General features: G+C 37.0%; 2 protein-coding genes, 1 long non-coding RNA gene and 1 other non-coding gene across 5 annotated transcripts in view; 1 reads left to right on the top strand and 3 right to left on the bottom strand.

The window, feature by feature from the left end:
* Positions 1-26,622, bottom strand: part of LOC127865936 (50S ribosomal protein L1-like) — a 31,323-nt gene that overhangs the window by 2,168 nt on the left and 2,533 nt on the right. Inside the window, exons 1-7 of one of the 2 annotated variants that reach the window (XM_052406092.1) lie at positions 20,943-21,061; positions 15,010-15,127; positions 9,053-9,272; positions 7,995-8,084; positions 4,370-4,441; positions 3,186-3,315; positions 639-751 (exon numbers count right to left, since the gene is read on the bottom strand). In XM_052406092.1, coding sequence (XP_052262052.1) covers positions 639-751; positions 3,186-3,315; positions 4,370-4,441; positions 7,995-8,084; positions 9,053-9,272; positions 15,010-15,127; positions 20,943-20,967 — 768 coding nt within the window. In that variant the 5' untranslated portion in view covers positions 20,968-21,061. Of the gene's footprint in view, positions 1-638; positions 752-3,185; positions 3,316-4,369; positions 4,442-7,994; positions 8,085-9,052; positions 9,273-15,009; positions 15,128-20,942; positions 21,062-26,622 lie in introns of those variants that run through there. The other variant, XM_052406093.1, reaches the window with a different exon arrangement.
* Positions 333-419, bottom strand: Trnay-aua (transfer RNA tyrosine (anticodon AUA)). The gene has a single exon. It is a non-coding gene; the product is annotated as a tRNA-Tyr (tRNA).
* LOC127865955 (uncharacterized) lies at positions 16,719-18,871 on the bottom strand. Its single transcript, XR_008042829.1, has 2 exons — positions 16,917-18,871; positions 16,719-16,754 (listed from the first exon to the last, which is right to left on the bottom strand). It is a non-coding gene; the product is annotated as an uncharacterized LOC127865955 (long non-coding RNA).
* LOC127865917 (CCR4-NOT transcription complex subunit 6-like) overlaps positions 21,031-26,622 on the top strand; it is a 133,388-nt gene continuing 127,796 nt past the window's right edge. The window contains exon 1 of the mRNA XM_052406005.1: positions 21,031-21,142. The gene's annotated coding sequence lies outside the window, so the exon portion shown is untranslated. The remainder of the gene's footprint in view (positions 21,143-26,622) is intronic.

The raw sequence follows: 26,622 nt of genomic DNA, 5'->3' as shown, positions 1-26,622 counted from the left end.
TGGGTTAGTAAAAAACAAAGTGTCATAAAATTCAAAATGGTATTATTTAAGTAATATTTTGAACTAAGTTTTTATGGATACACTATATACAGCAAAAATACCAAGAAATAGACAGATTTACCGTTTACCTTTTGAAATAAAAATAAAAATGCAACATTCATGATTCGTATTTTCAGCAGTAAATCACCCAATTTAGCCATAACGTTGTTTTAATTCTAAAAATTGAAGAATGCGCATAAAAATTTCAACAAATTTAACAATAAACATAGCTTATATGCTATATTAAATCAAATAACGTTAGACAAGAAATAAAACGCGTCGCAAAAAGTATGCGTTGTCGGCAGGATTCGAACCGAACCTGCGCGGGAAGATCCCAAAAGATTTATAGTCTATCGCCTTAACCACTCGGCCACGGCAACTTCACATTAGTATCTGCTTAAATTAGATATCCATAAGTAAACAGGTAATAAGGCTCTTCATTCTTTGAAGAAATCGCGGGAAATCATTACGGGTGCAATACCTTAATATTAAACAATAACACTGCCAAGTCATTACAACTTATTGGATATTCATCAGATTCATTTTTAAAAACATGATAAATTTCAACATAAATGTTATCTGTAAAATCATAGTATTACCTGGCCAAATGGAACCTGCATATGCCCAACAGCATCTGATTCTCGAATGGACTTAAACCTCACATTCTGTTCATACAAGGCCAGTGTCTCTGCTAGATTGTTGAACACGCATCCTAAAAGTAGCAACAAGGGGAACATGATGTTCTGAGTTATGCAATATAGGTAAAGGCTGCAACCATTTACCAGAGAGTCTGAAAGACCTTAGATTTCTTACCCGAGACACGAAGGAACTGAATTGCTCTGAGTAGCTTTTGTGATGATTCCAGAACCATTTTAGATCTCAGACACTATATCATATGAACTAATTTTATGAGCAAGTTTCATGATAATTGAGCAAAACATGACTTGAAGAATGTTAACAAGGTTTTATTATAGTTATATAAAGGTAAGGGAAACTACCTAGCCTAAAATTGGCTATGTTTTATGTTTGATTACAACCAGCACCAATTCAGACCCCAATGACATGAGTAAATAAAACTTGGAATTTGACCATCATATAATGTTACATAATAATACTAAACACCTGTATTTGAGAATGGATGTAAACTGAAACAAGAAGGCAACTTCTGCCTTCAGTTGGACACTTATGATTAAATAAGACTCACTTCAAACAAACACACAATTAACATTCATAGCACAGTCCTAGATTAGCCTATCCAAACTCATCCTGTTCAGACTACACAGGTTAATGCAGGACATCACTATGTGTACCTACATATATTAACCTGTTCAGACTACACAGGTTAATGCAGGACATCACTATGTATACCTACATATATTAACCTGTTCAGACTACACAGGTTAATGCAGGACATCACTATGTGTACCTACATATATTAACCTGTTCAGACTACACAGGTTAATGCAGGACATAACTATGTGTACCTACATATATTAACCTGTTCAGACTACACAGGTTAATGCAGGACATCACTATGTGTACCTACATATATTAACCTGTTCAGACTACACAGGTTTATGCAGGACATCACTATGTATACCTACATATATTAACCTGTTCAGACTACACAGGTTAATGCAGGACATCACTATGTGTACCTACATATATTAACCTGTTCAGACTACACAGGTTAATACGGGACATCACTCTGTTTACCTACATATATTAACCTGTTCAGACTACACAGGTTAATGCAGGACATCACTATGTGTACCTACATATATTAACCTGTTCAGACTACACAGGTTAATGCAGGACATCACTATGTGTACCTACATATATTAACCTGTTCAGACTACACAGGTTAATGCAGGACATCACTATGTGTACCTACATATATTAACCTGTTTAGACTACACAGGTTAATGCAGGACATCACTATGTGTACCTACATATATTAACCTGTTCAGACTACACAGGTTAATACGGGACATCACTCTGTACACCTACATATATTAACCTGTTCAGACTACACAGGTTAATGCAGGACATCACTCTGTACACCTACATATATTAACCTGTTCAGACTACACAGGTTAATGCAGGACATCACTATGTGTACCTACATATATTAACCTGTTCAGACTACACAGGTTAATACGGGACATCACTCTGTACACCTACATATGTTTAACCTGTACTACACTGGTTATTACAGGACATCACTCTGTACATCAACATATGTTAACCTGTACTACACAGGTTAATACGGGACATCACTATGCAGTGTTTTCCACAGGTGTTTTTTCAGACGCCCCTGTTTAGGAGATGCTGCCCCCTCCTATGGTAATTATTATTAAACATTTATTGCATAAAATTGTGTAAAACAAAGACTCATATTTAAGAGCATCTGGACATATGAAATGCAAGGGCTGGGATACTGCCAACTGCATTGATCTGGTTACTTTGCCAGTAATGATCCCAAAACTATGAAACATTGATCAATGAGACAAAAAACTTTTGAAAACTTTGCATCAACCCCAGAATGGCAAGTTGCAGTTACTGAAAACTACACTGATTGGAAAAATCTTGAAGGGATTCTGGGACTCTGATTTTGACATTCAAGCGCCCAGGTGAGGGTCTGTTAAAAGCCGTGTGGTAATAACTGCTATAAACAAGGCTATTGTCAAGCAATATGGTCCCCTTCCGGCTCCACCATTGTCAGAAATTCCACCATTGTTAGAATTTTTTATTTTTTTTGGTTTTGTTGCCATAGCATCCAAATTTTTGACGTAGGAACAAATGAAATGACGTGCATAATGTCCATATTGCCATCTATCCATGTTTCAAGTTTCATGAAAAAATATTAAAAACTTTTAAAGTTATCGCAGGATCCAGAAAAGTGTGACAGACTGACGGACAGACGGACACACAAAGCGAAAACCATAAGTCCCCTCCGGTGAAACCGGTAGGGGACAATAACCTACATATAGTACCCTGTCTGCCCTGCACAAGGTAATCCAAGACATCACTATGTATACCTAGGTGCATTATTGTATCATTACAACTGGTTTTCCCACATCTTTCTTCAGTAAAGCACATACGTATATTCATCAATGTTAACTTATCTTTTATGCAGTACCCACCATTTTTAACTGAGGGTAGCATCTCTTGGAGTATTGGTTTAATGCCCATTAACTTCACTGCCATAGTTGGGGTTGACAGCACAAAGTCACACTGCTCAATGTCCTCTCGCCGTATCAAGTTTTGCTTAATCTGAACATGGATGGTCAGAATTGGACATACAACCAATTAATGAGATTTGATTTCCAATGCTTGAAGCAAGTGTTGATTCAGTTTATTTTGAATCAAATATGGAGAATGGAAAAAGTTAAAATTGATGATTTTCAAGTATATACTGGTAATTCATACAAGTAGAGTTCACAAGTATCAGGTTAACATTGGCACGCTATACCATTATGTAAGAATGTTAACAATGTGATCTCAAAAAGAAATTTACTTTTGAACACAAACTCATAGAGGGTAATCAAGTGACAAACAAGATGGCGATGTCCATGTTGATACTGCAATTTTTACCGGTTTATACCCTTTATTACTTTTATTAATTGTAAAAATGCTGCTCATTTTCAAGTCATATCTGCAAGAAAAAGATTAGCGTTTAATATTAATATTCTCTCCACAGGGCTCAACATTTACCTAAAAACCAACTTGCCCTGCCGGGCAAGTACTTAGAAAATCTACTTGCCCTGAACGTAAAGCCACTTGCCTAAACATGAAATATCATATTATCTGTAAACCTCATATTTTTTAATGAAGATCAAAAGATCAAAAACTATACACCACAAAACCTTTTTTATTTTTGCACATTTAACAAAATAATTACAGCAATTGAAGTCTAAATTAAATGCTCTTTGTTCTTTTTTGCAATTGAAGTCTAAATTAAATGCTCTTTGTTCTTTTTTGCACTTGCCAGGGCGGACAACTAGATTATAAAATAACTTGCCCGGACCCAACTTTTACTTACCAGGGGCAATAGCACAACCGTTAATGTTGAGCCCTGCTCCATATCTCAACTTTACTCGCTGCAAAATTTCTTAGCGGGTCAAAAAAATAGAGCTCCCTCTAAGAAAATTTGCATTCTAGTTCAGTCAAAATAAAGAGCAAATATTAATCCAAAATAAACACTTATCACTTTCTTGCTGATATGGCTGGAAAGCGATTAAACAATTAATACAAGAAATACAAGGCGAAAAATGGCCATTGGCATGGCCATTTTGTTTGTCGCGCGATTACCCCCTCTGAAACTTACATAATTGAATATGTCATCACCACCTGCATACTGTGCACCCTTGGCCTTGGCTAACTCTACATCTTTCTGATCCTGTGAGTAAATAAAACATTTGGCTTTGGTTTTGATCACAAAAATATACAAGAACCTTGCTCTGGATAATGGGGTTTAATGCATATGCGTAGTGTTGTCCAGATTACCCTGTGCAGTTCGCACAGCTTCATCAGGGACAAAGCTTTCCATCAGAACACAATTTTTTGCTAAAAATGAGGCTGCCTTAAATTGAAAAAAATTCCATTAAAGCAAAAAGCCTCATTATGGGAAAATGGGGTTTAATGCATGTGCGCAAAGTGTCGTCCAGATTTCCCTGTGCAGTTCAAACAGCTTAATCACGGATGAGGCTCTCTGTCCAAACACAATTTTTTGCTAAAAAATAATTTTCATTTAAACAAAAAATTTATTTAAAGCGGAAAGTTTGTACCAGTTTCATGCACATGCATGAAAACCCCCTTTCCTAACGATATGCTCATATTATTGTTCTGATCCTGGTAAGCTTAGTTAATCTAGAGTCTACAAGACTCTTCCATGATTTGTGGTCAATCTGACAAAATAATAGCTTATAAGACTATTGGTACTATGTTGGAACAAGAGTATTGCCAAGCAATATATGTCCCCTACCGGCTCCACCATTATCAGATTCTTTATTTTTATTTGTTGCCATAGCAACCAGAATTTTAGACGAAGGAACAAAATGAAATGACATGCATAATGTCCATATTGCCATCTATCCATGTAACAAATTTCATAAAAAAATATGAAGAAATTTTAAAGTTATCGCAGGATCCAGAAAAGTGTGACAGACTTACAGACACACAGAGCGCAAACCATAAGTCCCCTCTGGTGAAACCGGTAGGGGGAAAAAAAAGCATATGTAGGTCAAATTAGCCACATCAAAATTTAATGTTGAAGACATATTTTGGCAATATTATATCAGTTGTGAACAATAACACACATAAAGTATGTCTAGATCTGCTAGATTCTTAGATAAGGATAGAACATTTCACACTAAGAATGCCTCAATTGTTCAATATGCGAGTTTAGTTCTTGATATACTGGGCCTAATGCGCATGTGTGTTAAGTGTTGTCCCAGATTAGCCTGTGCAGTCTACACAGGCTACTTAGGGATGACACTGAAAGCCTTAACTACTTTTTTTTCTCGAACATTTCACACTTAAGGTTTCAATTGTTTAATTGGTTGTGTGCCTTTCAATTAAAATCCGTGAACAGAGTCTATAAACGATACCTTCTCAAGATTGAATACAGATCTCAGATTATGTCTTACCTTGCAAGTTGATTAAAACACAAAACACAACAGTTTCTAATAAACAAAGAAAGGTGCTAACTACTGTCCAACCTGAACACAGCGGTCAGTCCTAGAGTAAAGACCAATGTGACTGCTGTAGACAGGTGACCTTTGTTTTCAGGTTACCACTTTTAGATGGTTGGTCAGTTGGGAAAATCCCAAGGTCATTTCCACACCCAGTCGTTTGCAGAGTGTTATGTAAACAAATGCTTAATGCTGATGACTTAGTATAATAACTCAAACTATTCACTTGAATAATTATCCCCACGCTTTTTGAAAAAAAGGTGGGAATATTGTGGTTATCTCCGCCGTCCGTCCGTCCGTCCGTCTGTCTGTCTGTCTGTCTGTCCGTCCGTCCTGGCCACTATCTCCTCCTACACTAAAAGCACTAGAACCTTGAAACTTACACACATGGTAGCTATGAGCATATGTGCGACCCTGCACTATTTGGAATTTTGATCTGACCCCTGGGTCAAAAGTTATAGCGGTTGGGGTGGGGCCGCGTCAGAAATTATCACTCATTTTTTTAGGTTATTTTACATTTACTTCTTTATTTCTACACCGATTCACTTCAAATTGATACTGGACCTCTCTTATGACAATACGGTCAATCTCAACCATGCATGGCCCCATTCCCAACCCTGGGGCGCCCCGCCCACATAGGCCACACCCACCAAAAATTTCCATTTACTATAATTTTTTCATTTCTACACGGATTCACTTCAAATTGATACTGAACTTTTGTTATGACATTAGGGTCAATCTCAACTATGCATGGCCCCAATCCCAACCCTGGGGCGCCCGCCCACATAGGCCACACCCACCAAAAAATTCCATTAACTATAATTTTTTCATTTCTACACGGATTCACTTCAAATTGATACTGAACTTCTCTTATGACATTAGGGTCAATCTCAACTATGCATGGCCCCATAACCAACCCTGGGGCCCCGCCTACATAGACCACACCCACCCAAAATTGCCTTTACTATAATTTCTTCATTTCTACACTGATTCACTTCAAATTGATATTGAACTTCTCTTATGACAATACAGTCAATCTCAACTATGCATGGCCCCATTGCCAACCCTGGGGCGCCCACATAGACCACACCCACCCAAAATTGCCTTTTACTATAATTTCTTCATTTCTACACCGATTCACTTCAAATTGATACTGAACCTCTCTTATGACAATACGGTCAATCTCAACTATGCATGGCCCCATTACCAACCCTGGGGCCCCACCCACATAGACCACACCCGCCCAAAATTGCCTTTTACTATAATTTCTTCATTTCTACACTGATTCACTTCAAATTGATACTGAACTTCTCTTATGACAATACGGTCAATCTCAACTATGCATGGCACAATTACCAACCCTGGGGCGCCCTGCCCACATATGTCACACCCACCCAAAATTGCCTTTTACTATAACTTCTTCATTTCAACACCAATTCACTTCTAATTGATGATGAACTTCTCTTATGACAATACGGTCAATCTCAGCTATGCATGGCCCCATTACCAACCCTGGGGCACACCTAGGTCAAACATTCGGCGTGGGGATACGCGTCGGCCTCTGCCGCGCCATTTCTAGTTCTCTTATAAATTTGCTACTTTAACGTGGGGAACTTGCATTTAGAAATAATTGTTGATTTATTATTTTGATTGCATGTAAAATCCAACATGTACTCTAAAAATCTCTGTTAAAGAATGATCCAAAAATGTTGGTTTCAAATGCATATTTGGCTAGGAAATTAATACCTCAAGTTTTTAAGTACAATGTACTAATTGGCAGTCATTAAATCAGTGATAATTGCTTATAACGTGTTATAAAATCTAACATAATTTATTGTGATGAATCCTTCCAAAATGATCACAGGAAAACAAACCTTATTAACAACGTATTAGGTGTTTTCTCACTGTGGGCAGCATTTATCATATCAAAATCAGGTAACACAATCACATACTTAAGCTGCAAAAAGCACAATAGACCTTTTTGGCACCAATAAATGACTGACTTGTGACGCCTTTACATAGGGGATAAATGGCTTTCAGAGTGAAATAAACTGGCCTTTTGCCGTTCTAGAAATGACCGTTATTATCAGTTGTAATGTAGAAGGATTTAGGGGAAATCGGACTGACCCCTGTATACAGGTGACCGTTGTTCTCAGGAGACTGCTAAGTCAGGTTGGACTGTATATATTTTTTAAACTAATGTGTAGATGTCTTAAAACAGGCTAAAATGTCAAACAATCTGAAAACGCACACAATTACCTCACTAAAAATCATGTAGGTTTTCTTCTGCCCATGGATAAACTTGTGGGGGAAATCTAACAAGCCTCTAACATTTTTCATGAACTTGGTCTGAAGTAAAGAACTTACAAGTATGTATAAGCATATAATGGATTATAAATCATTTACATATGTGATATGATAAAAAGTCCCTCATTTTGTAATCATGAGTGAAGTAGAAATTTACTAGTGTATATAACTGTGGAAAGATAAGAGCTACTAATTTAGAAGTTACACAAATTTGGCTTGAAATAACACTGTTGAGATTCAATAATCTAGAAACATGGGTAATAAAATGAAAAGAGTTGATATCAAAAATGTGTCTCAATCTACTTGTACTTTGACAAAATTAACAGATTTGATTCAATCATTTATGGTCTAAAAGGCAACACAAGAAAATTAAGATATAATAAAGCCCACAATAGAAGCAAGTTCCAAGTCGAGGTGGCATGTTGGATATGGTGTAAACCTAGAAATCAGGAGGTCTATGGTTCAATGCCACGTTCACATGATTTCTAAATACACCACTTACTGGCTCTTTTAAGAAAACTGACTCAAGAGTATCTTAACCCTTTCAGTGCGGGAACCGAATTTTAAAGGCCTTTGCAAACAGTTTGGATCCAGATGAGACGCCACAGAACGTGGCGTCTCATCTGGATCCAAACTGTTTGCTATTCTGATAGTATTCTTTGAAAAAAAAATGCTTATTTTACAAATTCAGCAGACGACATTTTAGCAGACGACAAATTTCCCAGCCTTCAAAGGGTTAATAACCAATCAAACTAAAATAAATAAGCTCATACTAACCCTTTCCCACTCACAAGCAAAGTTAAAATGGCTTTATGCATAAAACCAGAAAAGCCTGCAAGTAACTTGCTGCTCATCAGTATCTTAGGGTTAGAAATGAAGCTTGAATCTAGCAAGAAAGGTCTTTAATTTAATTGGATATTCTAAGCGACAACAAACACAATTTTCTAAGCGACAACAAACACGTCAAAATGCATATCTAAGCAGTAAAGCACTAAGTAATGTAATCACACCTTTTTCAGTGTACTCATGTCAAGCAGTATGTCTGCATAGACTTGAGCGTGGAGTGTGTTTGTCATAGCGGGCTGAGCAGCCTCCTTGTGCATGGTGAAGCATTCCTCAAGGGTGAAAGGCTGAGGGGGGTAGTCATCCACAATGTAGACGCTGTGGAGGGGAGTGTCACGTAGAAACTTCTTCTCAATGGGTGCCTGCGGCCCAGAACCAGCGGCTTTTCTGATATGTATGATCAACGTTGAAGCCTCAACATACATAACAAACATGCAAGTACTATGTGTAGATGAAATAGTCATGAATTTATGAATTAGCAATTTTCATGTAAATTTAACATTTAATTCACTTTACAGCTACCATACCTGTGCAACTTACTAGAATATATAAGTTATATACAATTTACCAATACTTAAAATAAGTAGAGTATCAGACACAGAACCCCAAACAAGTAGATGTCATTCAATGATCAGAGGTTACATGTAAGTAACAGCTACACAAGTATTTATCAATAAAAGAAATCTTTTGATGTTTATCTTTAAAAAGTACATTTAAAAATCATTTAAATAATTTTACAGTTTCCTGTAATAACTATTAACTGTTGGTAAAATCTTACACAAACCTTTAATTTTATACTATCACTAAAGGAAAGACAAGGCTATTGTCAAGCAATATGGTCCCCTACCGATGAAACTCCACCATTGTCAGATTTTTTTTTATTGTTGCCATAGCAACCAGAATTTTCAACGTAGGAACAAAATGAAATGACGTGCATAATCTCCATATTACCATCTATCCATGTTTCAAGTTTCATTTAAAAATATGAAGAACTTTTAAAGTTATCGCAGGATCCAGAAAAGTGTGACAGACAGACTGACTGACTGACTGACTGACTGACTGACTGACTGACCGACTGACTGACACACAGAGCGCAAACCATAAGTCCCCTCCGATTTCACCAGTAGGGGACAAAAAGTATGGGTATTTAAAAACAAGCGGGCCTGAAAGGCTCAAAGTTGCTCTCCTGAGATTCAAAGGAACTGACCTGTTCTGTGCAGCCCAAGATGTCATTAGAACAAAATGTTCTACCAACTTTCATGACTAGTGAACACCCTGGCAGCCATTTTTTTGAACAGATCAGAACCATTTTCATACACATCCAAGATATCATTTAAACAAATATTCTGACAAAGTTTCATGAAGATTCATGAAGCCATGTAAGGAAAAATGCCCCGCCCCCTGGTGACCATGTTTTTCAAGCAACTGGAACCATTTTCGAACTTGTCTAAGATATCATTGGGACAAATCTGACAAACTCACAAAGTTTCATGATGATTGGACAATAAATATGGCTTCTAGAGTGTTAACAAGGTTTTACGATAGCTATATAAGGAAAAATGCCATGCCCCCTTGGCAGCCATGTTTTTCCACCAACCGGAACCATTTTCAAACTCATCCAAGATATCATTGGTACAATTCTTGTGACCAAGTTTCATGATGATCGGACAATAAATGTGGCCTCTAGAGTGTTAATAAGGTTTTACTCAAGCAATATATAGCCATATTAGAACAAGAAATGTGTTTGTTGGAAACACTATGTCCCCTTCTGCGCCCCTTTGAAGCTATATATTTGAACTTTGACCTTGAAGGATGACCTTGACCTTTCAACACTCAAAATGTGCAGCTCAATGAGATACACGTGCATGCCAAATATGAAGTTGCTATCTTCAATATTGCAAAAGTTATGGAAAATGTTAAAGTTGGAGCAAACAAACCAACAGACCAACAGACAGACCAACAGACAGGGAAAAAAACACTATAGTGGTGGGGGACATAAAAAGTTATGGCCAATGACAATAGTTCGGGTTTTATCTGAAAACAGCCGAGCTAAAAATGTGTTTGTCAGAAACACTATGTCCCCTTCTGCGCCACTTTGAATTTTATTTTTTTATTGACCTTTGACCTTGAAGGATGACCTTCACCTTTCACCACTCAAAATGTGCGGCTCCATGAGATTCACAAGCATGACAAATATCAAGTTGGTATCTTCAATATTGCCAAAGTATTCATAAAATGAGCGATTTTGGCCACATATACTTGACCTCTGACCTTGAAGGATGACCTTGACCTTTCACCACTCAAAATGTGCTGCTCCATGAGATACACATGCATGCCAAATATCAAGTTGCTATCTTCCATATTGCAAAAGTAATCATAAAATGAGCGATTTTGGCCACATATATTTGACCTCTGACCTTGAAGGATGACCTTGACCGTGACCTTTCACCACTCAAAATGTGCAGCTCCATGAGATACACATGCATGCCAAATATTAAGTTGCTATCTTGAATATTGAAAAAGTTATTGCAAATGTTAAAGTTGGAGCAAACAGACCAATAGACAGGGCAAAAACAATATGTCCCCCACTATAGTGGGTGGGGGGCATAAAAACTGCCCCGCCCCCTAGTGGCTATGTTTTTAAAGCAACCGAAACCATTTTCAAACTCATCCAAGATATCATTCGGACAAATCTTCTGACCAAGTTTCATAAAGATCGGAAAATGAATGTGGCCTCTAGAGTGTTAACAAGGTTTTACTATAGCCATATAAGGAAAAGGGCCTTTTTTTTCAACCAACCAGCATCATTTTTTAACTTGTCCAAGATATTATTAGGATGGATCTTCTTACCAAGTTTCATGAAGATCAGATATAAATGTGGCCTCTAGAGTGTTTACAAGATTTCACTATAGCCATATATAGCCATATAAGGAAAAATGCATCGCCCCTTGGCAGCCATGTTTTTCAAACAAACTTTACCATTTTCGAACTCATCCAAGCTATCATTGAGAACAATCATCTGAGCAAATTTCATGAAGATTGGACAATAAATGTGGCCTCTAGAGTGTTAACAAGGCAAATGTTGACGCCGCACAACACACAACGGACAAAAGGCGATCAAAAAAGCTCACCATGAGCACATTGTGCTCAGGTGAGCTAATATATTTTTCAGATGAGCCATTCCTAGAAAAACAAGAGGGCCAAGATGGCCCTAGTTCGCTCACCCGAGAGGAGTTGGTTTATTCAATCTTTACCAAATGTCAAACTTTACCTAGATATTGTCCAGACAAACATCCTTGTCAAATTTCATCATTATTGAACCAAAACACTGGCGTATGGAGTGTTTTTGTTTTTGTAAGATTTGACCTGGTTACCTATATTTGAGTTGACCCCCCTTTCCAAACATCAAAATTTGCTAACAAAAATAAATATTATGACCAAGATTCATAAAATCTGAAACAAAATTGCGACCTCTAGAGTGTTTACAAGGATTTTGTATAATAAAATGAAAATTTGAACAATCTAAGGGCAATAATCATGGCATTAATTAATTGATTTTGCTCATTATCAAACTTGATGGAGATCTTTCAGCAACTTTGATAAAGAATGCTTGAAAAATATAAATGCCAGAGTGTTTACGGACAGCAGACAAAGACCAATCCTACAACCTTACCTGAGCAATCAGGTGAGCTAAAAAGTGTGTTTCACCGATCTGAGCCATTTTCCAACGTGTCCGAGAAATCAATAAAATCAATGTATTGACTAAGTTTCACAATGATTAGGCAAATATGTGACTTCTAAAGTGTTCAATCACAAGGTTTCTCTCTAGTCACATAAGGAACCATTTGCGAACTCATCTGAGATATACATAAAACCAATCTTTTTACCAAGTTTCATGATGATTGGGCAAATAATGTGAGTTCTAAAGTGTTCACAAGCATTTTTTACTATATAAATATAAGAAAACTGCCCCCCCCCCCCCGGCAGCCATGTTATTCAACTGACCAGAACCATTTTCAAACTCAACTCTTCTATCAACGAAAACAAATGTTCTGACCAAATTTCATGAAAATTGGGCGAAAAATGTGACTTCTAGAGTTTTCACATGTTTTCACTATACATGTATATACATATAAAGAAAAAGGCCCCGCCCACTGGCGGCCATGTTTTTTCACCGATCTGGAGTTCTGGACCATTTTCAAACTCGTCTGAGATATCAATAAAACCAACCAATGTTTTGACCAAATTTCATGATGATTCAGGGCTTGACACTAACTTTTTTTACCTACTGACCCAAAGGACCACCAGCTTTCAGAAATTACTGGTCCTCCAAGATTTCAAGTGGTCCGACAATTTCTGTAATTTTAACTAAATTTCAACTTACTTTCCGAACTATCCACAATATATTGTGCATTTATAAAAAGAAAACTATACTGTATTAATTTAATATTAATTGTACACATGGTACAATAACATAACTCTAGCACATCGGCTAAACACTATTTCATTCAACCAGAAAACAATTTTTGTACCTTAATCTTTAATCAACTACCAGTAAGTCCAGCTTCAGTTTGCAACAGAATCAAATCTCTGTATTATTACATCTTGAAAACTTGTAATCTTGAAAGTACCCACGTTTACTCTCCGGCAATATTTAAACATTATTCAGCGCCCTCCAGTGTAAATTCGCACGGTAAACAAAGTATATTCTGATGGTACTAGGATCGATAAAATGCTGATTATTGCTGCTTTTTCAAAATAATAAATACCATTTTTTTATTTCTCGATCCGAACGCTTCGAATTTTATGTTTATTTGTGTATCGATCAGGGCAAAGTCCGGAGACATTTGCGGAATGCAAATAGATTTTTTGATCCGACAACAGGTTTTTGTAATTCGGGCATGTAGAAAATTTAGAATATGTTGCTATTTTTATCCCGGTCTCGAGTCGGCCCATAAAATAATGATGAAATTATCGGTTTATTATGAACATATAAAATTGTTTTATTGATGAAAACGGTTTTTCCACCAGTATTTCACAATAAGCTGGCCAGGATGTTTAACCGGTCCGAAGGATCAACTAAATTTCTAGCTTCACTGGTCCTGCCTATTTTTCACTGACCCCAGGTCAACGGACCACCGTTAGTGTCGAGCCCTGTGATTGGGCAAAATTGTGACTTCTAGAGTGTTTACAAGGTTTCTCTATAGCCAAATAAGGAAAACTGCCCCGCCCACTGGCGGCCATGTTTTTCATCAGACCGAAACCACTTTTGAACTCAACCAATAAATCATTAAGGCAAACATTTTGACCAAATTTCATGAAAATTGGGCCAAAAATGTGACTTCTGGAGTGTTGACATGTTTTCACTATATACATATAGAGAAAAATGCCCCGCCCACTGGCGGCCATGTTTTTTCACCGATCTGGACAATTTTCGAACTCGTGCTAGAAATCAATAAAACCAATGTGTTGACCAACTTTCATGATGATTGGGCAAAAATTGTGACTTCTTGAGTGCTTACAAGGTTTCTCTATAGTCAAATAAGAAATTTTAACGGCCCCGCCCACTGGCGGCCATGTTTTTCAACGGACCGGAACCACTTTTAAACTCAACCAACATATCATTACGACAAACATGTTGACAAAGTTACATGAAGATTGGGCATGAAATGTGACTTCTACAGTGTTTCATGTTTTTTCTTTTTTTTGACCTAGTGACCTAGTTTTTGATCCGGCACGACCCAGTTTCCAACTCAACCGATATTTCATTGGGACGAAGCTTCTGACCAAGTTTCATGAAGATCGGACAATTAATGTGGCCTCTAGAGTGTTTACGAACAAATGTTAACAGACGGACGGACAACGGACAAAGACCGGTCACAAAAGATCACCTGAGCAATCAGGTGAGCTAAAAAACTGTATACATGATGTATTGAGAAAAACAAGCTGATTACATTGAAAAACTACAAATTTATTGCGAATTGGCCTTTTCGAGATAACCCAGTAAATTTTTGTGAAGTGAAAATGTACTTGGATTTAAAAAGTTTCCTTGGGAGTTTACTCATCTGACAATTCATTATAATCAATCAATTAAGCAGTATACGTGACAAATTCATATACTTACCTTTCTTCCTTCTTCTTGAAAACAATGCTCTGTTTGAATCTACATGGCTGCACATTGATAAAAGTTTTTGGACACTCTGCCAATATTGATTTATGTAAAACAGGAAATCTTGTCAGACCTTTAAGAAAGATACATAATAATTATATAATGACCAGGAGTGTAAACAGAACTAATAATTAATTCAAAGGACATGGATACTCCCACATTCAAATTCTGCCTCATAATTCAAAGCTGGTTAGTTACCTCATACAATGATCAGAACAAATGCCGGAAGTTTAACTTTTCTTCCAGTAGTAGAATAAGTGCTATGGAGATGTCGCAGGTTAATGAAAAGTGTGCAGCAAGTCTGGGACTCAAACACCAGACCTCCCCCTAACACAGCTAATCAACAATCCCCCGGTATCGTGACATTCTTCCCTGCCAAGTTGGAATGTGTCTTCGAATTCAAGTCACAGGGAACAGTTCAGGTTCTATAGGTTGGGTGCCATTATCCCTGGGTTAGTGAAAATTGTGCGCCCTGTTCGGGACTCGAACCCAAAAACCTCCAGCTAACAAGGTCTCTAGTGAGTGCTCTATCAAAAGAGCTAACTGGGTCACTAACACAGCTAATTACCAATCCCACTTAAGTTTGGTACTGTGACAGAGATGTTTCACATTTACCTAAATCAATTTTCTCAGAACAAATGAAAACTTGGTCTGTGACTAAACAAAATGACTCCAAACATGAGTGTAGTTACAGTTGAATACTGGTAGTACAGTACAGCCAATGCAGAGCAAACATATTTCGCGATCCGCGAAAAATGATTAGATAGTCAATAAATTTTAAAAGAACGATTATGATAATATATAAAATCATAATTAATGTAATGTATTACTGCATAGTTATTATTTTTCCCGTAGCTACTCATTACCCGATAATCCTGTATATTCCAGTTTAAAAGCAAATTCTGGTAAATATTTACGATAAAAGTTCTCATGAATTTCAAGAAAAACAAGTGTCAAATAAATTTTGGCATTTGTTTCTTTTAGATGCGATGAAATAACTTCCAATCGCAGCGTTTTTTTTCCACTGAACACGCGTAAATTGCCTGACGTGATGTTCACATTTTCATACAACACAAAATACACCCACACTTTACATTCCACGTTCTACATGTCTGCATAATTTCCGCGTGCTTTTTATTGAGACAAAGGATACAGCACTGTTTATTTCATGCTAGAATTAAATTGTTAATATCGCATTACCATTAAAATTCGGAAGCATGTTTCGGATTACAAATTGAATAATGCTTATTTGAGAATCGAACGAAACATCTACAGTTATGCGTAATTAATTCAACGATAATTTGTTAAGGCGCATTATGTGTCCAATATATTTAAGGGCATGATATTATATAAATAGTCTATAAAGCATCATTTAACAAGGGACAAAATTGTCACAAAACCAGGTTTTCATTGTGAAAAAAAAATCTGATAAAGGGAGAAAACTCAAACTGAACTTTTGAAATGACCAAAAAAAATTAACCCCCTTTGTAAGTTTTTTTTTTTTTTTTAAATCTATTTTTAGTCGTGGCGACCTTGACATTGGAGATATTGACGTGATTCTTTCGTGGGACACACCGTCCCATGATGGTGAACAAATGTGCCAAATGATTTTAAAATCTCACAATGAATGACATAGTTATGGCCAGGACAAGCTCATTTATGGCCATTTTTGACCTTTGAACTCAAAGTGTGACCTTGACCTTGGAGATATCGACGTAATTATTTCGAGCGACACACCGTCCAATGATGGTGAACAAATGTGCCAAATGATTTTAAAATCTGACGATGAACAACATAGTTATGGCTCGGACAAGCTCATTTATGGCCATTTTTGACCTTTGAACTCAAAGTGTGACCTTGACCTTGGAGATATCGACGTAATTATTTCTCGCGACACACCGTCCAATGATGGTGAACAAATGTGCCAAATGATTTTAAAATCTGACAATGAACGACATAGTTATGGCCCGGACAAGCTTATTCCGCCAGCCCGCCAGCCAGCCAGCCCGCCAGCCAGCCAGCCCGCCCGCATTCGCCAATCTAATAACCAGTTTTTTCCTTCGGAAAACCTGGTTAAAAATCATATCCGCTTATTAAAACATGAAAATAATAACTACCGGTATGAAAGTAGCTTTAATCTAGGTTTCGACTATACACAAATGTACATGTAGGTGTATATCTTTGCACTCGATCCGCCGCATAAGTATGTGGCAGATTTATGACGCGAAAGTACCCAATGTTAATGCAGAACACTTGACGCGGCCACCGAGTACAAACGTTCTGACAGTGGCATGACAAAGGATTATGTTTGTTCTGCGTTGGCTGTACAGTAGTAAAATAGTGGTATAAAGATGTTGCATATTAACCTAAAACAATCTTTGAAGAATAAAAGTGGGGGCATAATTCAGCTATATCCCAGGTCAGCGGCAATGTGTTTGTCCCATTAGGAAAAGTATCAGTACCACACAAATTGGGAAAAATTAGCATGAAAACCCCTGAAAATCAAATCTGTAGGTGGGAGAACTGCCCCCCTTTCAGAAAATTAAGTAGGCGGAGATCTGCCCCCTCACAATAATTAAAGGGGCGGATAAGTGCCCCCCTGTGTCAACTTCAATTGACATGAAATGTCGGGCATTATCATCACACTTTTTCCCGCAAACAGTTACTCAAACTAGAGCTTTGTCACAGACGTGACGAATACCCCCACATGCCGCATTGACAAATAATATTTTGCATGTCCTCTTCACAAAAAACAGCGGACACCATGCTCAATTTTTAAATCGCACTAAGTGACCCCTTGATCTAGTTTTTGACCCAGAAAGGCCCATGTTCTAACTTGACCTTTAGATCATCTCCATAAAACTTCTGACCAAGTTTGGTGAAGACCGAGGTAAACTACTCGAATTAGAGAGCGGACACCATGCTGAATGTTAAAAAACGCACTAAGTGACCCCGTGACCTAGTTTTAGGCCCGGAATGGCCCATGTTCAAACTTGTCCTAGATAAAACTTGTGACTAAGTTTGATGAGGATTGGATAAAAACTACTTGAATTAGAGAGCGGACAACATTGTGATGTTTAAAACGAACTAAGTGACCCTGTGACCTTGTTTTTGAACAGGCATGACCCATATTCAAACTTGCCCTAGACATTATCAAAATACAACTTCTGACCAATTTTGGTAAAGATTGGATAAAAACACACTAAGTGACCCCGTGATCTAGTTTTTGACCCGGCATGGCCCATGTTCGAACTTGACGTACACGTCATCTAGTTACAGCTTCTGACCAAGTGTGGTGAAGATCGGATTTAAACTACTTGAAATAGAGAGCGGACACCATGCTCAATGTGTTAAACATACTAAGTGACCCTGTGACCTAGTTTTTGATCGGGCATGGACCATGTTCGAACTTGGCCTTCAGATCATCTAGATAAAACTTCTGACCAAGTTTGGTGAAGATCGGATGAAAACTACTTGAATAAGAGAGAGGACACCATGCTGAATGTTAAAAAACGCACTAAGTGACCCCATGACCTAGTTTTTGACCCGGCAAGGCCCATGTTTGAACTTGGCCTTAAGATCATCTAGATACAACTTCTGACAAAGTTTGGTGAAGATCGGATGAAAACTACTTGAATTAGAGAGTGGACAACATGCTGAATGTCTAAAACACACTAAGTGACCCCGTGACCTAGTTTTTGACCCGGCAAAGCCCATGTTAAAACTTGGCCTAGACATCATGTAGATACAACTTCTGACCAAGTTTGGTGAAGATCGGATAAAAACTACTTGAATTAGAGACGACCAAGGGGGGTATAACAACAATAGTTTCTAATGAGAAGTTCAATGCAAATGGTGAACAATAAATTACTTATTGCGAGTACGTAGTGAAAACAAAACTAACAGGTAATTTTACGTTATACCCGTACACATTTTATCCGGTAACAATTTAATGTTTTAAAACATTCTAAAAGTTGTGTTTTAATAACAGCGCGAAACATAGACGAGTCCACGCAGGAAAAGCTTGCGTGTTAATACAGACCATGTGTCGTAACTAAATATAGACGTGCAGCTAAGTACATGTAGGACATGTAATACTTATAAAAGAAAAATTACATCGGATGTATGCAATTAATGTACACAAAAGGATAGTATTGACCAATTGAAAATAGCGAAAAAATACGTAAATTTACAAATAATAAATTAAAATCAATAGGCAAAATGGATGCCTATATATAAGTTATCACACAATTTTCTACCGTATAAATAGGCATCCACGTTTTGCAATATTTAGTATTTGAAGAATACATTAGACGGAAACAGTTTGCATTTTGAGCAGAGCGTGTCATGCATTTTCAAAAACAAAATGGGTTTCAGATTGCTTTAATTTGCAGCTAATTAGGCAGGCTGAGAACGTGTTACATTTAACGATAAGCACCGCGATCTTATAATGTTTTAATTGGTAGACCAGGCCGTATTTAATTGTTGAGCACTTGTTACCTTTGAAGAAAGCCGGGTTTATAACATTGAACTGTCAAAATCCTTAATTGGTGAAAACAAACAAATAAAGTATTGTTTTCAGCTTGCATAATTAAGAATGTAATAAATTGCATACTAATTGTTTGTTTTAATTACAGGGAAAATATCAAATAATTCAGCCGCGAACACTTTTTATTAGCAAGGGATAAAGGGATTTTTGTCTGTGTTCACAAAGGGGAAAATCACGTGATTATCAATAAAGCGACGTCAATGCCGAGGCAGGTATTTTTTGCCGTTTTATATCTTTAATTACTTGTATATTATTTTTGAAATAACGCTCACTTTCCAGCCATATTAGCAAGAATGTTACTGACAAGGGGGCACATCTCCGCCCCCTATTTTTCAGCCCAATTCTCAGCCCAATAAAAAACAGTAAGGGGCAGTTCTCCGCCCAGTGAAACTAAATCTTTGAGGGACAGGGCCCTCAATCTATTAAATCTACCGCCGAAATTCGGCGGCAATTTCGGCGGCAGGCCCCCACCTGAAAAGTATACTTTTTTTCCCCTTTTGGGGGGAAAAATTCCCCCTAAAAATAAAAATAAAAAAAGGTTTTTTTTGTTTTTTTTTTAAAAGAAAGATGTGTCTCATGATTATTATCTCAATTCTATTTCAAGTTAATCTTTGCAAACATACAAAATTATGAAAAATGCAATGAATATAGTGCAAACATGTACAAATGTAATAATGAGAGAGTAAGTAAAAAAATCCCCAAAAAAGGGAAACGCCGCAAAAATTCCCCCTCCTAAGGGCTGCTGACCCCTTCCCCCAAAGTAGTGTGAGGGCGCTGAGGGGGCACTTCTCTGGGGGCACCTATCCTAGAGCCACAATAAACAGGGAGAAAAGACCAGATATTGTTCAGTGTTGCGCACGGACTCTCTGCGCAGATCTGCGATTGTGTTTATGAAGGCATGCATATAGACTCCAAGAGCTCCCATAGCAAAAATTATCAAATGCTCCGGGAGTACATTTATATGGACTAATATGAACTACTGTTAATTTCAACGCTTTGAGCTTGTCATGCAATGAAAAGCTAGTAGTATCCTTCATCAAACATTTGTATGTAAATTAATGAACTTGCACATTCGACATGAAAAAATACTTATTAATATACTATATTTGTCAGCAAATCTTTATTTTAATATAATTTGCCTACCGAAATGCAAAGCATAAACAACAAATCCGAAAAATATTGTATGTGTTGTATGCCAAAGCTTGCACAAGTTGTTTGAAATTAAAAATATTTTACAGTATGCAATTTAATGAAGTGAAAAAATCAAATCGTATAAATTACAAATGATGGGAGAACGATATAATGATTAACAAAAAGAAACGTGTTATCAATGTCATACTCCTATAAACTGTGGGCGCTGCCATCTTGAAAATTTTACAACATAAATATCAAAATGATTCCAAATGTTATTTCGTTATAGCCAATCAAACGCTGCTTAACATCTCGGTTCGGTTCCGGTGGCCATTATAAGAAGAAATTAGGGCACGAAAGATTGAGAAAACAGTATTTATAGTAGTGAAGCTTTTGCTATGAAATAAGGTATAAAGTGTTTGTCATTTTTTGTAAGCCTTTCACAAACACTGTTGATTTAATGCATGCTATTGATGTTTAAATACTATGGAGCTATTAAAAGTTTGTAAAATTTTGATAACTTGGCAATTTTTTCATCTCTGAGTTTGAAGATGAAATTGAATGTAATCGTAAGGAAATACGCGAATGAAGTTCACAAACCATATTTCACTTTCTGTTGTTTTTAATGGGAGACATCTTAGTACATACATACATATTCTACACGGTTCAGCAAGCGCAATAACAATTCAACTGTCTTGATATTAGGGTAAATAAGCAAATAAAATTGTTTAATTTGTTGGTTTAATTTGATTCAATATCAGGGCTTTCCTTTGACCCAAGCTCCCGGGTTTTGACGCTTGAAAATTACAGAAGACCCCTTTTTGACTCTTGAGAAAATTACGTCATGCGTCACATTTGACCCGGGGGAATATACCGACTTGCGTCAACGAGATCAAAAGTTGTTAAGACTAAGCGATAATTGGCTCGGGGCGGAGTATCTCATTTAGTACACGCTAATCGTTAACGCCTGTTTCCAATCATCGAAGCACGAGTCCACCCAGTAGGCGGAGTTTGGTTAATTAAGAAATCTAGTATTGACCAATTAAAACACTGCTGGTTCGATGACGCGTGTATTAACTTTCCATTATTTATCATAGCGTTTGTTATCAGCTGTTTGCGGAAAAGACGTGTATTAAACCCACCTAGTTGCAATAATCCAACTCCCAGCTATTGACCCTCTGAGCTTTACGTATGTACTCATAAAAGCTCAGAGCATTTAAGAAGAACTATAAACCCACCAAAACAGAATGGACTCATCCGCGTCAGTTTTAATAATATTCAATATAAAATAATAACATCCATATCCACATAACACCGTAAAGCATATTTTGAGATATTTCCAGAGTATGGCAGAATGTATTTCCAAAGCTGAATGCACCCATCACTGTTTCGCTTCATGATTGCTCAGTTCAAAGACGCGCGAAAGTTATGCTGGCATATGTACTGTCTACAACGTCAAATTACACGCTTTGCATCAAAGTTGCTAAAAATAACTATAGAACCGATACAACTGGCCTTGTGGCAAAGTGACAATTTTTGCATGAGCTAATTGATTACAAAATACATGTAGGCGTAATAATTGACCGTTTGATAAGGCATAGAAAACGGCGTGTTTGTCGCACATCTTCCGTGAAGATGGCACATGAAATAATTAAAGGGCGTCGGAATTTTCGATGGGATTAAATACGGAGGCACCTTTATCGGCGAGTAGAAATAATTTCCTTTTATAGTTTACCGATTTATATAGGCTATTGTGTTTAGGTACCACCCGTATGTTGTTGTTTTTTTTGTGATAGCCAGCGGAAATGTTTTTTTTTCACATTTTGTACTTCATTCTTAATTTAATAGCCACGCGAAACGGTCAAACAAAGTTATTGGATAAAGTGTAATTGTGCAAAGTGTAATTGTGCTAGTGCATTCGGAAAATGTCGCAGAGAAACCTTTTCGAATTCGGAATCGGTAGTAACTCTGAAAGTGTGTGTAAGACGCCAACGACAAAGCGTACTTTAGATCTAAATGAAAGTGCTCCTAACACCCTCACACGTGCGAAAGAAGAACATATGACATATTACTCTGCTGTATACATGAAGTTAATGTTGTATTAGAATACATGTTTTGTATTTATTAATCATTGAAATATTGTGTTTAAATGCATAGTGTTGTAGTGACAGTAAAATGTAAGAAATAAATGTTAACATACATGTATCTTTTTATTTGTTGCTTTTTATATATTATATCTCAGTAATTTGCTTAAATTGCAAAAAATCATTGACTCTCCTGCGTTATTATTAGGACTCTCAGAAGTTTGATTTTGACTCTTGAAAATATGGTCCCAAGAGTCCTTGACTCTTGAGATTTGAGGTCTAAGGAAAGCCCTGAATATGCCTCTCATTTACCGGTACGCAGGGAAAACCTGCTCAATTGGGGAGGCAACTGTTATGAGCTGTACAGATTCATGATCTTGGTGAATTTCTTTGACAGCAGTCAATTGTACCACTTTTCAAATTGAAAGAAGGGTCAGCATCATTAGGCAAACACCAAAACAAATTGAGTTGTGTTCTGAGAAAACTGGGCATAATGCACAAGTTTCGTTCCAGATTTGCCTGTGCAGTCCGCACAGGCTAATCAGGGACCACACTTTCCTCTTTTATTGTTAGTCTCAAGGAAGTCCCTCCTTATAAACTGAAAATCAAGCTTATGCGGAAAGTGTTGTCCCTGATTAGCCTGCCCGGACTGTGCATGGCTTTATAAAGGAAATAAATTACAGCTCAGTATTTTGACAACTCTTGTAGCTAAATTCATGCAAATTGGTTTAATGGTTATATGGGAGGAAAAGAAGACACATTTTGATTTTAAGGTATAGATGCTAAGGTCATATAAGCTTATTAGGTCATATCAATAAACAAAATTTGCATGATCTATAGAGGATGCTTAGATCTTAAATAATCTTAATCATAATGCAGGGTACTTTAATTCTGATTATTAATTTTGAGATGAACTTGTCAAATGTCATTGTCACAAGGGCTTGTAAAAAACAAAATATTATGCACAATATGGTAAGAACTTGTCTTACAATCATTAAAATGAGTTGTATGTTTTTTAAGTTGAAAGGATGTCAACTTTTTAGTTTGACGTCATCAGATCAAAGTGAATGTCAGAGGTACTTGTATAATGAAATGAGTTGCCACACAATATCTAAAGAAGGCTTAGGATCATTCAGATTTTAGTGCTTTCTACAGTAATTTTTAGCTTGACTATTATATATTAAATATACATGTGTATATAGTGGAGCTATCCTAATCACCCCGGCATCGGCGTAAACGTTAGTGTGCAAATGGTAAAGTTTGCGTACCACCCCAAATATTTACTATGTCCTTTGACCAGTGTTTTTTTTTCACCATTTTGGGAATGGGACCGGGTCCCTTTGGATTGGGAAAATTCGCGCGTTTTGACTAACATTGGGAAATTAGTGTTGTTGTTATTTTGCTCACAAATGCTTCAAAATTGAGGAAACAAGTGTGTCCAGTATTATATTTACTAAGGTTGTACCACCTCAAATATTTTCTATATCCTTTGACATATTGCTTTCATATTTTGCATACTTCTTTACCAACATGATCCCAATCTTTAAACAAGAGCAGACAACTGTATCAAGCATTTTGACAGAATTATGGCCCCTTTTATACTTAGATAATTGAACATTTTGCTTAAATTGCCATAACTTCTTTTTTTATGATCACATTTGATTCATACTTTGACAAAACAACACTTACCTGACATACAACAATGCACTCCACTCTAACCATCCCCATGCCCCACCCCAGAATCCCCCCCCCAAAAAAGATCATCTCTTAAACGACCACACACCCACATTATACCCCCCCCCCTCTCCATGATGGCTTACATTATACTGTCAAGCACTCGAATAGTCGAGCACGCTGTCCTCTGACAGCTCTTGTTTCAGACGCCCCTCGGTCGTAAGGGGTGGGTTGGGGAGGGCAGCCTCCTCCATACGTTTTTTTTTAACATTTATTTATGCCGTTATTTGGTCAGGTGCATTATGACTCTAAAAAAACATATACAGTCATTGATAACAACATTTTTAAAATTCTTATAAACCTTTCACTCATTGATACGCATTATCCTGACTGGATGGTTTCCCCAATACATCTGTTTAAACCAGACTCTATCAACTACTGCATACTTACTTCTTTTCCTATCACTATTCATTACCAGATAATCTCTTATGTTCCATTTTTAAAAGCAAATTTTGGCAAAGATTAAGGATACAAGTGCTCAAAAATTTTATAAACACATAAACAATTGCATAAGTATGAAATGAATTTTGTCATAATTATGTGACTATTTTAAGATTTGATGAAATAACCTCCATCCCGGACGGGGTTTTCCCTTTGAACACGCATAAATTCAGGGGTTTTTTTACTTAGAAAGTGACGCCGATTTTCGGCGTCTTCCCCTACCAGAATTTTTCCCCTAAAAATACCATTTCCCCTCCAAAAATATAATTTTTCCCCATAATATAATATTTTACCCTCAAAGAAATGTTGTTTTGTTTCTTTTGGGAAGTCGACACTTATCCTGTACAACGATCTCGCTCTCTCTCCCGACGAACACTCAAATCTGGGAATCCCAGTGATTCTATATATAGCTCTTAAATTACGTCATGGAAACCGGGCAACTAATCGTATTAACCATGTGACTATTTTACTGGATTCCGGTCTTGCGCGAGAAGGGTGTTTCGTCAATTAATTACCGGAAACCAGTCGAATTTTCATCCGGGTTATGTGAAAGCCAAGATTAAACGTTAAAACAGAAAAAAGTCTCACAATTGGCGTTCATACACGAACAAAATAAAACGTTCGGACTCAGAAAATATTAATTGCGTTGACGCATTTTTAAGAATGAATCATAAAAAAATCGTTGAAACCCAGCAGGATTCGGAGGTACATGTAATCAACATCGATTAATACTGTCAGATTATTGTGAAAGTGAAAGTAGACAATCAGCAGCTGCCGCACCTTTCCCTTCCAATACTGTAGCAGATCTAGATCGTCAACCCATTCATCATGAAATTGAAATCATAATATTGACATCGTTCCCCGGCCCCAGTTGAAAACATTTCCCATTATTAGATCTACACCTGCAACTTTATTTAGGACTTTGACTTTAATATCATACTTGTTCATGTGTTTAAGAACAAAAAGGTCAGAGACATGCCTCTTTTTCTAAAAAAAACACCTGAAGTCTGTAGGTGAGTTATAGACATTGAAATGAACAGTTTGTATTTTTTCCCCAAAAATGTCTCTTTCGCGCTCGATTTTCCCCTTTTACCCAGCGTCCAGCGTCTTCCCCTTTTTCTAAAAAAAACACCCTGAAATTGCGTGACCTGCTGTTAGCGTTTTTATACAACAATAAATACACCCAAAATTTCCAGGTGACTTTGTACGTGTCTGCATAATTTTTGAATGCTTTTTATTGAGACAAAGAAACAATTTGAAATACATGAAGCACTGTTTATTCTCCCCTACCGGTGAAACCGGAGGGCACTTATCGTTTGCACTCCATGTGTCATTGTCCCTTACCGGTGAAACCGGAGGGGACTTATGGTTTGCACTCCTTGTGTCAGTCTGTCTGTCAGTCTGTCACACTTTTCTGGATCCTGCGATAACTTAAAAAGTTCTTAATATTTTTTCATGAAACTTGAAACATGGAGATTATGCACGTCAATCATTTTGTTCCTACGTCAAAATTTGTGGTTGCTATTGCAACAAATGTAAAAAAAATACTAATAAAAAAAAATACTGACAATGGTGGAGTTTCACCGGTAGGGGACCATATCAAATAATTCAGCCGCGAACACTTTTTAT

This window comes from Dreissena polymorpha, chromosome 2, assembly GCF_020536995.1.
Source record: "Dreissena polymorpha isolate Duluth1 chromosome 2, UMN_Dpol_1.0, whole genome shotgun sequence".
In the NCBI taxonomy this organism is placed as follows: Eukaryota; Metazoa; Mollusca; class Bivalvia; order Myida; family Dreissenidae; genus Dreissena; species Dreissena polymorpha.
The sequence above is the reverse complement of the archived record's forward strand: the minus strand, read 5'-3'. Positions and strand labels throughout refer to the sequence as shown.